This window comes from Polypterus senegalus, chromosome 6 (genome assembly GCF_016835505.1).
Source record: "Polypterus senegalus isolate Bchr_013 chromosome 6, ASM1683550v1, whole genome shotgun sequence".
NCBI classification, from domain to species: Eukaryota; Metazoa; Chordata; class Cladistia; order Polypteriformes; family Polypteridae; genus Polypterus; species Polypterus senegalus.
The window spans coordinates 125,425,128-125,441,026 of NC_053159.1; the positions used below are offsets into that span (position 1 = coordinate 125,425,128).

Here is a 15,899-nt window from a genome sequence, read left to right on the forward strand (position 1 = left end):
ATGAGCGACTAGCCTGATTCCAGGGCTAAAGTAGATGAATTATGAAGAAAGATTAAACGAGCTGAGCCTTTTCTGTTTAAGCAAAAAAAGGTAGAGGTGACATGATTAGAAACGAGTACATCTGAGGGTCAGCGTATGTTGGACAGTTAGGAGACAAAGTCAGAGAGGTGAGATTGTGTTGGTTTGGACATCTGCAGAGGAGAGATGCTGGGTATATTGGGAGAAGGTTGTTAAGGATGGAGCTGCCAGGTAAGAGGAAGGTCTATGGGAAGGTTTTTGGACGTTGTGAAGAGAGGACATAAAAGTGGTGGGTGTAACAGAGCAAGATGCAGGGCACAGAAAGTTATGGAAAAAGATAATCTGCAGTGGAGACCCTAATGGGAGCAGCTGAAAGAAGAAGCATCTCAGTAGCCAAACATTGGCCGGGGGGGGGGGGGGAGAAATGATCAGTTTTGGAAAACTAATGGTCCTTTGGACTAGTGCCCCTTATAACTACATTTACTGTAAGTTTTTTTATTCTTCATATAGCTTCCCATTAGAACAAGTTAAATGAACATATAACCCAGCAAACTGACTTAGGGGCAAGCATTAATGTGCTATTTTGGCACATTACCAAAGGTGTGTTTTTTGTGTTTTTTTTTTTTTTTTTAAAAAAGTAAAGTTTTACTGTATCATGCAAGTGACCTCCTAGTACTATAGTAAATCATTGATGTGAGCAAACTTTTACAGAACTAAACCTCAGTTATCTGCTAGATGGGGAACATGTATGGAACCTGACACCGCTGTAGGTTTCATTTTTTTCACCCCGGAAATAGAAAAGCTGTCACTTTTGTGATATCCTTTGTATCACTCTGTGCCACAAGACTTGGATGAATGGAGGAAGCCAGCTTGTTTTAAGCCATTCTACATAGAATTTCACTGTGTACACATGTCTACAACTTGCCTGAGCTGCCTCAAAAGCTTGAATGTTGTAACCTGTTCAACTGACCAATAAAAGTGTAATTTTGCTTCACTTCTCATTCCATCCATAATGGTTAACACAATACAGCACCAGCCTACTACTGTGTACACATGAAATGACTTGTCATATCTTCCTCCAATCAACGCTCAGATCTTAAGATGTGTAAGAGATATCCTGGAAGCTTTAACCGTTCCAAGAGTTACCAGCTAATATTTAAGCAGGAACCTTTTATTTATTTTATATATATATATATATATATATATATATAAAATATGGTTATTACACCTGGCAGAAATTTACACAATTTTGTTTTGCCTGTGAATAACAAAGTGGGATGGACAGCCAGTTTCTAATTGCGTTTGAGTATGAAGAAGAACACACAAAGCAGAATAGCATTATTTTGTTGCACTTTATTCTTGCACAGCTGAAAGAAGAAGATGGTGAGTGTCTGGGATGTTTCACAGTATAGTACAGACTTTGTGTCATTTTTAGGATAGGAGAGACCTGTGAATAGACGTTAGCACCAAACTGCAAGCCTGCAGCTGCTCTTTGATGTGAAAAGGGATACTTTAGGTAGGGATCGAGAAGAAGTCCTGCTCACTGCTGAATGCGACGGATAGACTGCACCTGGAAGGTCTGAGCGTGAGATCCCCATTCTCTCCAGTGTTTGTATTCGCCACCATGATGGTCACACTCCATGATGTATTGGTAACCACGGTATCCTGGGTACTGGTAGCACACCCATCTGTGGAGTAAAGGAAAATGGCTAAGAAATAGTTTGGGCTCAGTGGATGGCATAAGGGCTTTTACTTTTGGCTCCTATTCATACATTTTATAGTTTTCACTTTAAAGAAAGTATGTGTGCCTCTAATTTAAATGATATTAACTAATGGAAAATATAGCATTTATCCACTTGTGGGAGCTTTTGGAGGAATAGTGTACTTTCAACGATACTCTGTCCTTTGAATATGTCTTAGATTATTCAGTCAGATGTTTCTGCAGTGCTATTCCAATGATCTCACTGTAGATGAAATTTAAAGGGAACATTGGATGGAAGGGGGTCTATGATATGTTTACAGAAATGCTACACATTTGAGCTCCGTTCATCAGCCTCTGGTGTCTTGGTCATCATGGGGTAATGTAAACCTTCACACTGGACCTTTATCTGTTTCAGCACCCATATGTATGCAGTTTATTAGGCTTTCTGTTGTGCATGGATACAAAAGACTGGTCTGAGAATAAAAACAACTTCAGTGTTTCAAGAGCCAGGACCTTTCCAGCACGTAACAAAGAATATATGAGGCATGGCTTGAGGAAGGCAAACTATATTGTGAGTCAAGAATCACAAAATTAAAGAACAGTAGGCCCTAAAGACTATCAACTCAGTATGTTTAAGTGCATTGCTGCAACCAATGTTAAGAGACCAGGGTTAGAAGGGTGTAGTGTAGAAAAGGCCAGCACTTCAGTAGCAGCTTTGGAGTGAGGCTCAGTTCCAGTGTGAGAAATACAGTACAGTCATGTGGTATGTATGTGTTTATTGCATATCTGATGTTTATCTTACCTGTGAAATGTGGCAATGGCTGAGTATCTAAGGTCAAGACTTACATTAACAAAATATCTGAAATATCTATTAGTTGCTAAGTGCCTAGACAAAAAAGTGAGGTTACAAAATGGAAGGATGGAGCTTGCTGTACAGTCATAATGTTTCTTAGCTTAGCTTGCTACCACTGTAAAATATGGCATTAATGGAATAGCTGAGCTGAGCTCTCCTGTGCGCTAAAATATATAGCTAGTTCCATTTTTGACCTGTGCTTGCTGCCTTGTGACTGCATGCCACCTTGACTGTTCTTTGATTTACAAAAATCACAGCATATCAGTGTGTCATTTGTTAAACGCATCTCTAAATTCAACTTGTGGTATTAAATACAGGAACAACTTGTTGTTAAGTGCAGCCACATTAGCATACCGTAGCTCAAAACACTCTCTTGTAAAATGTAAAACTGACTGTGTATCTATATTGTACTTGTCAATATTTTCATGTAAGTCTCAGGAGTGAAATTACTTTCATATAGGTTTTATTTTTATATTTAATGCCCTCCTAGGTTCAGTGCACCTTGAAATCCCATAAGGATTGCTCATTATGTGGGAAGAATTTGCAAGAAGTATTTGAAATTTGTGGCATGAATGCTGTTGTAATCTCATGGTCCAGCTTGCCATTGCCTTAATTTGCTCCCCATGAGATGTACAGCAGTAAGGGTATGTCTGAATTTGTCTTGTCATTCAGTAAAATGCAGTATTGGCAGCAAGTTTGAATTCAGAAAAATTCACTTACGCTCCATTCAAAATCTTCATGGATCCAATCTCATTGTTGCACCATCCCATGGCCTGCAGTGAGGGATAGTCGTCACAGATTTCCCATTGTCGACCAATGAAGTTCTCTCGTTCAAACACAGTCATCTTGGACTCTTTATGGTTCTAGATAGTCAGAGAAGGAAAATTGTTAACTGGTTAGGATTACACAAGAAATATTACCATATCTGTGGGACAAGCTAATGATTCTTTTCAGAAATCTCTGAGCTGTCATCTTCTACTGGAGCAACTTTGAATTAGGAGTAGACACCCCCACTCCTGCCCACTCCACACTGCAGAATGTCAAACTATATGTTTCCTGTGCTTCAAATAGAATACAAAATGTATACTAAAGCTCTGACTAAGAGGAAAGTCGGGGAAGTCTTGACCCAGTAGAAAAAAATACTTGTTGAAAGTAAAAAGAAACTTCACTTTATCAAACAGGAATATCTTAAAAAAGCAACAAGTTATGTTCATGATATAGCAGTAAATTGTCATATTATTGAACTGGTTTTTTTACAAATCTCAAAGAGATTAAATCCAGAAAAACTATGGTTCCTTATGAGCTGTTAGCCTTGTTATGGAAGTATTGTGCATGTCATGGTCCTTTCTTTTGAAAATGATAAGCTTCCCCAGCTGAATTAGGAGGAGCATTATGGTTACAGGAGGGCACGGTGGCGCAGTGGTAGCGCTGCTGCCTCGCAGTTAGGAGACTGTGTGGAGTTTGCATGTTCTCCCCGTGGGTTTCCTCTGGGTACTCTGGTTTCTTCCCACAGTCCAAAGACATGCAGGTTAGGTGGATTGGTGATTCTAAATTGTCCCTAGTGTGTGCTTGGTGTGTGTGTCCTGTGGTGGGTTGGCGTCCTGCCTGGGATTGGTTCCTGCCTTGCGCCCTGTGTTGGCTGGGATTGGCTCCAGCGGACCCCTGTGTTCGGATTCAACAGGTTGGAAAATGGATGGACTATGGTTACAGGATTTCATTGAACTCTCTTTATTTAATCAAGGAACTGTCCCTTATTCTAGCTGATGTTGTTTGTGTTCTCTTTCCTTAGAGTTAGAAATATATACTTCTACGTGTGACATCATATGGCTTTCAGAAAGATGTAAGCTGTTAACATGGACAAGCAGAAATCCATTTAGTCCCTTTATTAAGTAGCTTCATTTTTATTAAGTGTTTGATCTTGTTTTTCTGTAGTTTCATTTAACAGCAGCAACAAGAACATATTACATTGGTTTTTTTTTTTTGGTTTTTTTTTTAACTTGTAGGGGCAGGCTGATATGTACTGTGTGCGGAAGCTGACAACCAAGGAAAGAACGTCCTGCCGGGAAGTACAAAGCAGTCAGAGTCATAGTGGACTAATTAGACAATGTGTATAAGCAATCAAAAAAGCTAATAGGATGTTATGTTAAAGATCACAATGTGTGGAGTACATCTTAAGCTGTATATAACTCACTAGTGAGGCCTCACCTGAAGAAATTTGTGCCATTTTGGTCTCCATATTATTAAAAGACAAAGCAGCGCTAGAGAAAGTTCAGAGAGCAACTAGGCTGATTCCTAAGAGGTATGAGCTATGAAGAAAGATTGAAACAGTTTGAATTTTCAGCTTAAGCAACTGGAGATTAAGAGATGATATGATCAAAGTTTTCAAAATTCTGGTAGTAATTAATACAGTGGATTCCAGCTGTTATTTTAAAATATATTCTGCAACAAGACCATTGGGACATGGGTGGAAACTTGTTAAGCGCAGATTTTGCACAGATGTTAGAAAGTTTGTCTTCCTACAATGAACGATAGACACAAGGAGTAAATTACCAAGTATTGTGGGGGATTTTGGGGACCTTCCAATCCAGACTTGATGTTATTTTAGACAATCTAAAGTGAATAAGATGGCTAAGCTTGTTGAACTGAATAGCCTGTTCTCGTAATACTTATTATATTCTAATGCAGCTACAAGGGAAAAGGAACATGGGATTTTTGTACCAAATAGAAGAGAGACTTGTCTGTTGAATGTCTTCCACAGAATGGAAAAAGTTTAAATAAAAAAAAGTCAAGATTGTGGCTGAACTCGTCATAGCAGGTACGCTATGATACAGCACCAATGCAGCCAGGCAGCACATTTATTAGCTGTCAGAAAAAGAGACGAGTTCATGATACTTTGGAAATGTGAAACTGTCCTGGAATGTTGTTATGGAACTGTCTAATTGTACATCCACTGTAATTTCTTGTCATCTGACATCCGCAGGCAAAAAGATCAGCAACTGTAGTCGTCAACTTTATATCAAAAAATGTGACACTGCCTTTAATCTTAAGTTGTGGTCAGCCACTGTGTGCTCATCATAATGCTGCTGCTTTAACAAAATATGTTTTAAAAGAAATAAAAAAGCAAAACCTTAATCAGTAGTTTGATATACAAATGAGATTACATTCAAAAAGATGGGCATTGCTGTAAAGACACAGTAGTTGCTGAAAGAAAGAAGCAACATGCCACTACAATATGTGCAAATAAATACTGGACTAGCCTCTAAGTTAAAAAAAATAAAAAGCAAATTAGTTGGTTAGCATCTCAATTAGAGTGAGTTTGATTAAAATAATGTGAGCCGAGTAAAGTATATGAAGACCAGTACTTACAGCTGAGCAAATGGGGCGGAAGGACATGAGCCTTTCAACATGGTAGGCATTGCTGCCACTCCAGGCTTCCCAGCGTGGGTATTCTCCTCTTTCCAAGACAAACTGCTGCCCACAGAAACTGGAGTGTTCATACCCCACCCAGCTGGAAATTAGAAGAAATGGAACATATTGAGAAGTAAAATGAAAAGTTTGTCCTGAGTTGATGACTGCACCCATTAAAGCATCCTCCACTCCTGCCACTCTCCTTGAAGTTGGACCTGAACATATGTAAACACCTTTTTAGATCTTTTTTTAATTTCTACTCTATTGTAATGTCCACTGCACAAGTGGCTTTGAGGCACAACAGTTGAGTTTAATTAATTTTTTTATATAACACTAAGGGGGTCCAACATGGTCAAAACTGTGGCCCTAAGATTTGCTTAAAGTTTAGCAAATGCTAAACCTATTGGAAATTGTCATCTGTGCAACGTGAATGGTAATCTGCTTGCGAAAGTATTGCCAGTATCTAACTTAATACACAGAAGGAATGCGACTTCTCCTGCATGATCACCAGTGATGACTTTGCTGTAATTGAATGTTTATGCAGTTTTACAATTTGTAAGCATGTGCCATTACATAGTCTTTATTTGTTGACTGCTAACATACAACTGAACTACTACTGTTCTTAGCAGAGCGAATGTGTATAAGGTATTTTATTTGACATATGCACGTTAAATTGGTTTTATTGACATAAGAGTAACATTCCTAATGAAGACAAGACAATGATATATAGATGTATACTGTATGATGTATGGTTTTGTAGAATAATGAGTGTTGCATGAAAACTTCACATGAACACGTTGCACAATTTCACTAAACTTTATATATATATTTGTAATTGGAGATCCACAAAGGGAGAGAATGAATCATATATCATAAAGTAATTTTTATTCCTGAGCTTTCAGCTCCTGTCAGGAGCCATCATCTGAGGATAATGATTAGACATACAAGAATCAAAGGCAATATATAGCAAAATAAGGCAGGGGGGAGGTAGATGAGTGTGTGTGGTGGGGTGTGGGGTGTGTGAAGGTAATCTGATGACTGCTCCTGACAGGAGGTGAAAGTTCAGGAATAAAAACTATCGTACTTTATTATACGTGATTCAATCTCTCCCTTTGTGGATCTCCAACTACTAACATACAAACCGTATCACAGACCTTCGCTTCCATATATATATATATATATATATATATATATATATATATATATATAAAAAAAATATGTGTGTGTGTATATATATATATGTATTCAACCTTTCTATCCATTTTCAAGAAAAGTCCATTGAGATGTGGTCCCCTGCCTAATTAGTCCTTCACCCCATTGAATGTTAAACTGTCACCTAGCCAAACTGGGGATTCAAATGGGCTTCAGAGCAGGTGCAAAGACAAGATTCTATATCTTCCATTGACTTACTGCCAATTCATTTGTTATTCTTACTTTATTTTTTCTTATTTCTGTTGCACTTCATTCCACTTTAGTGCAATGCAACAACTTGCAAAAAATAATTTTTCAGTTCTGATATTAAAGATATAAACAATGTAACAACTGAAGTGGAAGGACTGGCATTGCGGGAGGGCTTACCTGTCCGGGAGGCCATAATGGATGGACTGAGATAGTTTGCCCCCCAACACAGGTGGTGGCAGTGCTTGTCTGATATGGTCCCAGTTTGGACACCCACAAGGTATCATGGGACCTGTAGTCTGGAAGGGCAACCCTGTCTGGGTGCCACCAGAGGGCACTGCCAAGAGTTCTCCCTACTTCGGGGGCTTCCATCTGATACAAAAGTGCTTCCTGCAGCCTATGACCCTGGCATCAGAAGTACTCCCAGATCTTGTAGAAAAGAAACCACTCTACTTTACTCAGATGAATCAGAGCTGGGCAGCAAAAATAATTTGGAAGAGTGAAGGGAGAGAGGAAATGAACTTACAGAATTATTGATTGTGCTATTTTGGTAAAAGCTCACTTGTTCAAGATACTGCAAATAATGAAGAAGACTTTATTTGAACCAGTGGTTGTGTCTGGTTGAGTTGTGTCTGGGGTTTGATGTGCTGCTACACCCCCTGGTGGTCACAACCTTAAAACACAAGCGTGCAATTAAAACCTCAAGTTACTTTTGTTATCTACATCTGTTCTCTTTGTAAACACACCATATGTGAACCGATTTCACTTGGGCTGTGTCTATAAATCTGCTTTGGGTGATATGCACTGAGAATGGCACAATATAAATGAAGATTTCTGAATTAAATCACTTCATGTAGTTTATGAAATTGCAGGATAAGCTGGCCTCTTCTGGGCACCTTACTTACGCGCCACATTCCACCTTAAGAGATCGAATATTATCAAAGCCGCATTCCATGATGTTTTGGCAGGAAGCTGTGAACTCCATACGTTTGCCCTGGAAACACTCTTGATCGTAGACTGTGATCTGAGGCAAAGAAACCAAAAAAAGATGTTGCCAGGTTGTTATTAAAAGAAAGGGGTAGTGTTATGTAATAACAAGAAGAGCACCAAATACCATGTGTGCTATGTGCTAAATGAAAAAAATAGAAAAATAAGCACAAATACCAGTTGAGAATTTAAAAAAAAAAACCTGAAGTCTATAAGCTGTAATGTCACTTTTACATAAATAAGTCACTTTTAATTGCCTATGGTTGATGACACTGAAACTAAAATGAAAGAAGTGAGGATAAGAGCAATATCAGTTATGGCCAATCGAAGGAAGAGACTTCAATCCATCTTTCCATCCTTTCATCCCCTTACCCAGCTCACAGTCAGAGGGGACTGGGGTCCATCCAGGCAGCACTGGGTACGAGGTGGGCACAACACTGGACAGAGCAGAGGTTCGTTGCAGGCCAGACACACTTGCTATGGCTACACCAGTTTAATTAAACTAACACACACATCTGGGATGTGAAAAGAAAAGATATTCAAATGGGGGGAATGAGCAAACGACATGTGCCGAGCCTGGAGCTAGCAGTAAATACATGTTGAGTACAATAATATTTGGGGGTTTATTTTATAACAGACAAACACATTATTAACCAAGATACACAATACACTATCAGCCTTTGTTTCTGCTTTCTGTGTTGATCTTGTCTCTAATCTAGACTTTGTTTTATTTATAATGCATATGTAGATGCAAAATTACGCAAGTGATTCTTACTTTTCTGACCTTATGTGCTTCTATTTCTATGAATACGTGAGATTTTTGGAAAATGTCATTGGCTACCCAAGAACCTTTAAAATTGACAACGGCTTGAGCTCATCTGATGTGTGTATACAGTCTGGTGCTATCTTTATTGTCTGTTGCTTGTTTTATACTTCTTGAGGTATGCAGCAAAGCATCTCACTGCATTATGCATGCATATCAATAAAAATTCAACATGAGCTTGAAACAATTTAATATATCAGTACTTTGTTGTTCCCTTAACCTGTAATTGCTTCGTCCTGGGTATGATGTTAATCTCCATCCAGCCCTGCCAGCAGGTCCTGCAACTTACAGAACAAACTTGGGAGTTGATGACAGGATTGGCACTCCCGCCAGTATAAAAGAAACTCACAATTTTCCAGTGTAGTGCTGAGGTGTTGCCCACTGCACTCGGGTCCTAATCCAGGGTTTTTTTTTTTTTTGTGGTGGATGCGACAACGTCTCTCTGTCTCTCTCTGAATCAACTATGAGAACATGTATTGAGATTATTTAAAAGTATCCTTACCTTCCAGGGTCCCATCGGCATAGGATTAATCTGCGCCATTTTCCCTGTTTTCTGATTTTTCTGAAACCTGAAACAACAAACATTAAATTTGGGAGGTGGGGCAGCCACTTTGTTACGACTCCTCGGCTATGAATTTACTGTCACAGCCACACTGCAGCCCCTCATGTGAAGTAGAGATTTTATGTCATAAGGCTATGCGCTCTCTCCATTTAATAGCTTTTATGTTCTCAGATTGTCCACCTTTTCCATTACAGAGTCACATCATGTCACCTCCATCCTAGGACATACTTATACGCATTCTTTCTGATACTGAACCAACTAACATTCAATAACCTGCACTTCTATGAGATGTAGAATGTAGCCGAGATACTCTGAGAAAATTCATGTAAATGCCATCCCAAGTTGGGTTTTGAATTCAGGTTCTTAGAGTTGTGAAGTAGCAGTGGTAACCTCTGCTCTACAACATACATAAATATCCATCCATCCACTGATTGAACACATTAAACCCAATATGTGGTTTCTGATGGCCAAAGCCTATTCCAACAGTATTTGTTGCTGGACACGAACAATCCCTGCACAGGATGCTAGTCTAATGCAAACCCACCTTTACTTATAAGGAAGGTATGGGAGAACAATCCATGCAGGCATAAAGGTGAGCAGAGATTGTCCTTTACAACAACATCCATCCATTGATCTGTTTTGTAACTGCTAATCCATTCATGTTAGGGGTCGAGCTGGTGCCTATCCCAGCAGCATTAGGGTGCAAGGTGGGAATGAACCCTGAGTGGGACAATGGTCCATCACAGTGGACACTCAGTCATACTGGGCCTACAGAGAATCACTAGTTAACATACTGTATGTCTTTGAGTTGTGGGATGAAAAGCCTCATGTCCCCTGTATATTAAAAATGTATCAAATTGTAGTTCGATGAATATATTCTTTTATAGCATATGATTATATTAAATTACTATTAAGAATAATATATCTAAATAGCATCTTATGTTTATTGGTTGGTCATTTTTATTTCATCACATGCTTCATATGCTACAGTGAAGTGCTGTTATTTTAATCCAAATGATTTTACATAAATACTCACACACACACACCAAACTGCCATTGTTTGCTTTTTTAATTTCCTCCCTAACCCAATAGCACAAACTATGCTTTTTGGCTGAGAACAAATATATTTAAAACAGAATTAAATAATTTTAATAGACAGCACTCACCTGACCTCCCCAAAAAGCTGTGCACATAGAAGGTTCCACAAAAACGCTCTTCAGTCCCAAAGCGCTGCAAGTGGGCTATTTATATACCATGCGACTGAATAGTACTGCCAACCATCCTGGTTTCTGAAGTCAGCATTTTACTTTGGCCTCCATTGTCTGCTCTTGAGCCATGGGATTTGGCCACCAACAAGCCGAATAAGGTTGCTGGTTTTACTCAGGAAGGGAATAGATGTAAGTCTGATAGCCAAAGCGTATCCATAGTGAGCTCCTTTTGTAGCAGTGGAGGATGAACAAATGGATATTAACAGACATGATATCTTACCACTCAATAAAATCTATGAGACAAAAAATCAATTTGTCAAACTATTTTTAGATGTGTTTCTATGGTATGCTCTGCTCCAAGTCCAAAGCAATTTACTTTTACATCTACAAAAAAAATAAAGTGATAAGCTATTAGTTTGTTACAAAAAAAAAAAAACTGTAATTATCTAAATGTGAAGCTATGGGGAAAATGCATCTATTTGATTGCACTATTGTTGAACAGCACACCATAGTGAGATTTCTTTGGGCAGAGGGAGTGAAACCTGCTAAAATTCATCAGAGAATGTTGGTTCAGTACAGAAGGGAAAACTTTATGAATGGGAAGAAATAAAGCGGGAAGAACAAGTGTAACTGATGAAGCTTGATCTGGTCGACCATCAACCTCATGCACTCAAGCCCACATCAACATGACGAATGCCTTCATGACAGAAGAATGACAGATTTTTTGTCTGCTCTTAAAGCACATTCAGATATCACCTATGGATCTGTACTTGCCATAGTCAAAGTCAAGTCAAAGTCAAAGTGAACTTTATTGTCATCTCAACCATATACAAGTATACAGATAGACGAAACTGCGAAACTCAGGGTCCACATTGTAACAACATGAAGTGCAAATAATAAATTAGAAACAGAATTAAAATTTAAAATTAAAACACAAATCAAGACAAGACATTGTGCAAAGACAAGACAAAGATGTAGCAGCAATATTGACATGTAGTTAGAAATATGAACACTGATGCAATGTATGGTATTTGCAATCTAGATACCTAAATATAGTCAATAGATATGTAATACAATAAATAAATAAATAATAGATATAGATAATACAGAAATTATCAGTGTATGATAATAGTTATTTAAGACATGTGTAAACAATAATAGGTCACAGCAGAAGCATATCAAGAAAGTCAAAATACTTAAAAGCCAGTATGAGATTTTCAGTTCTTTTCTACATGCTCACTAGTCTTTGCAGAAAAGTGGTTTGCATGTTTAAAAGTTCTGTTTTTAGAGGTGGTTGAGGCAGTGTGGAAGATCCCAGGTGGCAGCATGGTGTTAAAGCGTCTGACAGCTTGGAGGTAAAAACTCTCCTGCAGCCTGCCAGATCTGGCTTTGATGCTGCAGTATCTTCTCTTGGATAGCAGAAGTGTGAAAAGTCCATGTGAGGGGTGTAAGGAGTCCTGCACAATGCTGCAGGCCTTGCGGACACTGCGTTTGTAACTTATGTCCTATAGTGAAGGGAGAGGCACCCTAATAATATTCTCTGCTGACTTAACTATCCTTTGCAGGCACTTGCGGTCGGATATGTTGCAGTTGCCATACCAGACAGTGATGCAGTTGGTCAGAACACTCTCAATGGTGCCTCTGTAGAACATGGTGAGGATGGAAGGGGGAAGACTTGCTCGCTTCAGCTGCCTCAGGAAGTGTCTCTGCTGGGCTTTCTTGATTAGTGATGAGGTGTTATGCGTCCACGTAAGTTCCTCAGTTATGTACACACCGAGGAACTTGGTACTCCTAACAGCCTCCACATCTAAACCGTTGATGCTGAGTGGGATGTGGGCAGGATGTGATTTTCTGAAGTCCACGATTTTTATTTTGTCTTGTCGACATCGAGAGATAGATTGTTGTCTTCACACCATGCAGACAGCCGTTCCATCTCATCTCTGTATGCAGTTTCATCATCCCTACTTATCAGTCCCAGCACCATCGTATCATCTGCAAACTTGATGATGTGGTTGGTGTTGTGCGTGGCTGTGCAGTCGTGAGTCAGCAGGGTGAAGTGCAGTGAACTAAGCACGCAGCCCTGCGGCGCTCCAGTGCTCAGTGTGCTGCAGCCCATCTGAGGCCTCTCTGTCAAGATTCCCAGGATCTATGTACAGAGGATGGTGTTCAGGCCCAACCAGCTCAGTTTTACAACCAGCTTTTGAGGAATGATTGTGTTGAAGACAGAGCTAAAGTCTATCAGTCAGTAACTGATAAGGACTAAGGTGCAGAGGTCCTGATCAGACAAGCATAGTGCTACCTGACTGCTTGGAAGAAAGAAAAAATACAAGCATTGTGAAGAAAGCACAGAAACAACTTTTAAGGGTTGGGGATTCTGTCCCCGTATACTGTAAAGAACTTGTTCCAAGCAAAAAATGGTCAGTAATGAAGTACATCAAAAAAGACAATGAGTATAGCGAAACATGGACATTTTATGAAGTGGGAACAGAAGTGGGAATGCTGGGAAAGGAGGTGCTGAGGATCTTGGGATGGAGTGACATCATCATTACAGGACCGGAGGAAATAAAGGAACCTGTAAGCTGCTCGGACTTCTGGCTAGGTTTTTCTCGTCTTTCCTGTTGAAATAAAGAGTGGTTAGTACATTGTTGCCGTCCCGTGCCTTTCGGTTTCATGCTGCTCGTCGGGTCCTTTAGCTGCTCCCTAATCGCTTGCGTGTGACAGCATATAACAACAAAGCTGAAAGCTATCTAGTCTACCTTTTGCAGTAACTTAATTTATCATTATAATGATTCAATAGGGGGCTCCGCCCCTTGCTCACTTCACTCGCCAACCCCCGTGTATGGTTAATCGGATTTACAATTTTAAATGCTTGTTTTTTTCTTTGGAATTGTTTCAATTTCATTATTTGCACTTTTACTTTAAAGCTTCAGTAAAAACAATATTCAGAATTATTTTTTCTTCAAGATCGCATTGAATTTTGATTCTGTTTTTGGACTTAAATCGTGACAACGCAACATATTACTGCCCATGAGTAAATATCGTTTCTTTTTCTCTAATAAATAATCCGACTTTTTCGAATATTTGTCCCTGAGATTTGTTAATTTGTGTCATAGCAAAAGTTATTCTCACGGGAAACTGTAAACATTTTAATACGAATGGCATATCAAGGTATCTAATGTTATACACGGAATATATACTACATTACCTTTCTTTTTGCCTGTTAAAATTTGCATTGCTTCTCTGTGATCATAAATATACACCTGCCCGAATTGTGGTTTCTTTGAAGTTAAAATTGTCATTGCTTTAGTTGTTGCAGAACCACAGATTCTCATAGCATATGGTCCATTATTGTGTAAATCTATGTTTTGAGCATTGAATGATGCGAAGGCAAACTGTTTGTGGATTCTGTGGTGGGCTGGCACCCTGCACGGGGTTTGTTCCTGACTTGCGCCCTGTGCTGGCTGGGATTAGCTCCAGCAGAACCCCGTGACCTGGATAGGATAGGATAGGACCTGGGCCCGTGTTAGGATATAGCAGGTTGTGAAATGACTGGCTGACTGTCTGTTTGTGGATTTCACTTTTCCCAAACATCAAATCTTGCAGATATGTCCCCTCATTGTGTAGAAACACTACTTTTCCCTGATAGCAACAAGAATTAGATGAGAATTAAGTCTCTGACTTAAACTTCAAAGCCTTACTATATTTCCATACTTCTGACATATCACCTATGTCCATATATTCAATCTCTATTCGCCTTTCTGTTATTTCACCGAGTAATAATTTTTCTTTGTTAGCGCTAATGCAATCTTTACTAACTTTTTTTTTATACTCTTGAATTTTTCTTGTTTTATTTTCTGTAACTTGTTCTGCATGTGTATCGCCCCTATGTTTTTGAACCTCTTTATGATGTTTTACTTTGTTTTCTACTCTTTGTCTTTTATGTCTGACCTCGCTTTGTCCTGCTATTTTTTCAATTACACCAGGACCGTGATCTTTACTATCTCTTTTTTGATACTTTCGAATTTTGCTGCTTCCATATTCTTTAACTTTCTCTGCATGTGTATCGCATCATCGTTTTTTTTTTGAGCCTTTTGAATTCCACTGCTTTCATAATCTCTTATCTGCATTTTTTCTCTCCAATGCTTTTGGATCTCTTTTCTCTGCGCTGCTCTTTCTTCTTCGCTTAGTCATTGACATTTCATCTAGAATGGTTACTTACTAGAATGGTTGTAAGTAGTGCGTGACTTGTAAGAATCTCATGTTCCACATCCCCATGAGACGGTCCTGGGACAATCTCTTGGCACCCAGTCTCATGTTTAAGATCCCCATGAGACGCTCCATGGCCAATCTCTTTCGTCTCCTGGGTCTTTTAAGTGTCTTCCGAGAAGATCACATCTCGTCTCCCTTCCAAGATGTTTTTTTATAATAGAGAGATAAATAAGAACTGACATATAAGTTTAAATGCCATCTAAAATATATATATGTGTACTAATGTGAAAGCTTGCTTAGTTTTCTTATAATGAAAGCTTATGGAAGCGTGTTTAGTCTTCAGTTAGTTGGAAGCCTCAACTGCTGTGTTCCCAAACCAAAACTCTGCTTGTTCAGTTTCCTCAGAGAACATAACATCATTGACTTACAGACGTTCAAAACACAGCAAGCGAAAAGACAGGCAGGCCACAGAAGACAGCAGCCCAGCGGCCCTTATGGTAAAATAAATGGTGACCTTTAAAATTGCTTCAAGCATAAGGTTTTAATAGCTGATGGCACTAAACCTAATTATAAGGTGCATTGATCCTTAATCTAAATTCTCAATAGTACAAGTAAAGCCCATACAGATGGCACTTCAGTTCTGAAATAAACCAAAATTTTCAACTGTGAGGTATCAATGCTACCTGAAGCAACACCATGAAATTGTAAACATTTATTTATTTATTTGTTTG

The 15,899-nt window shown here is 39.0% G+C and overlaps 1 protein-coding gene across 2 annotated transcripts; it reads right to left on the bottom strand.

Annotated features, from left to right (window-relative positions):
* Positions 1 to 1,386: 1,386 nt before the first annotated feature.
* cryba1a (crystallin, beta A1a) lies at positions 1,387 to 11,230 on the bottom strand. 2 transcript variants are annotated; one of them, XM_039755008.1, is made up of 6 exons: positions 10,918 to 11,230; positions 9,692 to 9,758; positions 8,285 to 8,403; positions 5,940 to 6,081; positions 3,294 to 3,436; positions 1,387 to 1,706 (listed from the first exon to the last, which is right to left on the bottom strand). In XM_039755008.1, exons 2-6 carry the CDS (start codon positions 9,728 to 9,730, stop codon positions 1,559 to 1,561), a joined length of 591 nt encoding a protein of 196 aa, XP_039610942.1. In that variant the 5' UTR covers positions 9,731 to 9,758; positions 10,918 to 11,230; the 3' UTR covers positions 1,387 to 1,558. The 2 variants fall into 2 exon arrangements, with proteins under 2 accessions (XP_039610942.1, XP_039610941.1); XM_039755007.1 differs by lacking the exon at positions 10,918 to 11,230 and having other exon boundaries at positions 9,692 to 10,240.
* Positions 11,231 to 15,899: the final 4,669 nt, after the last annotated feature.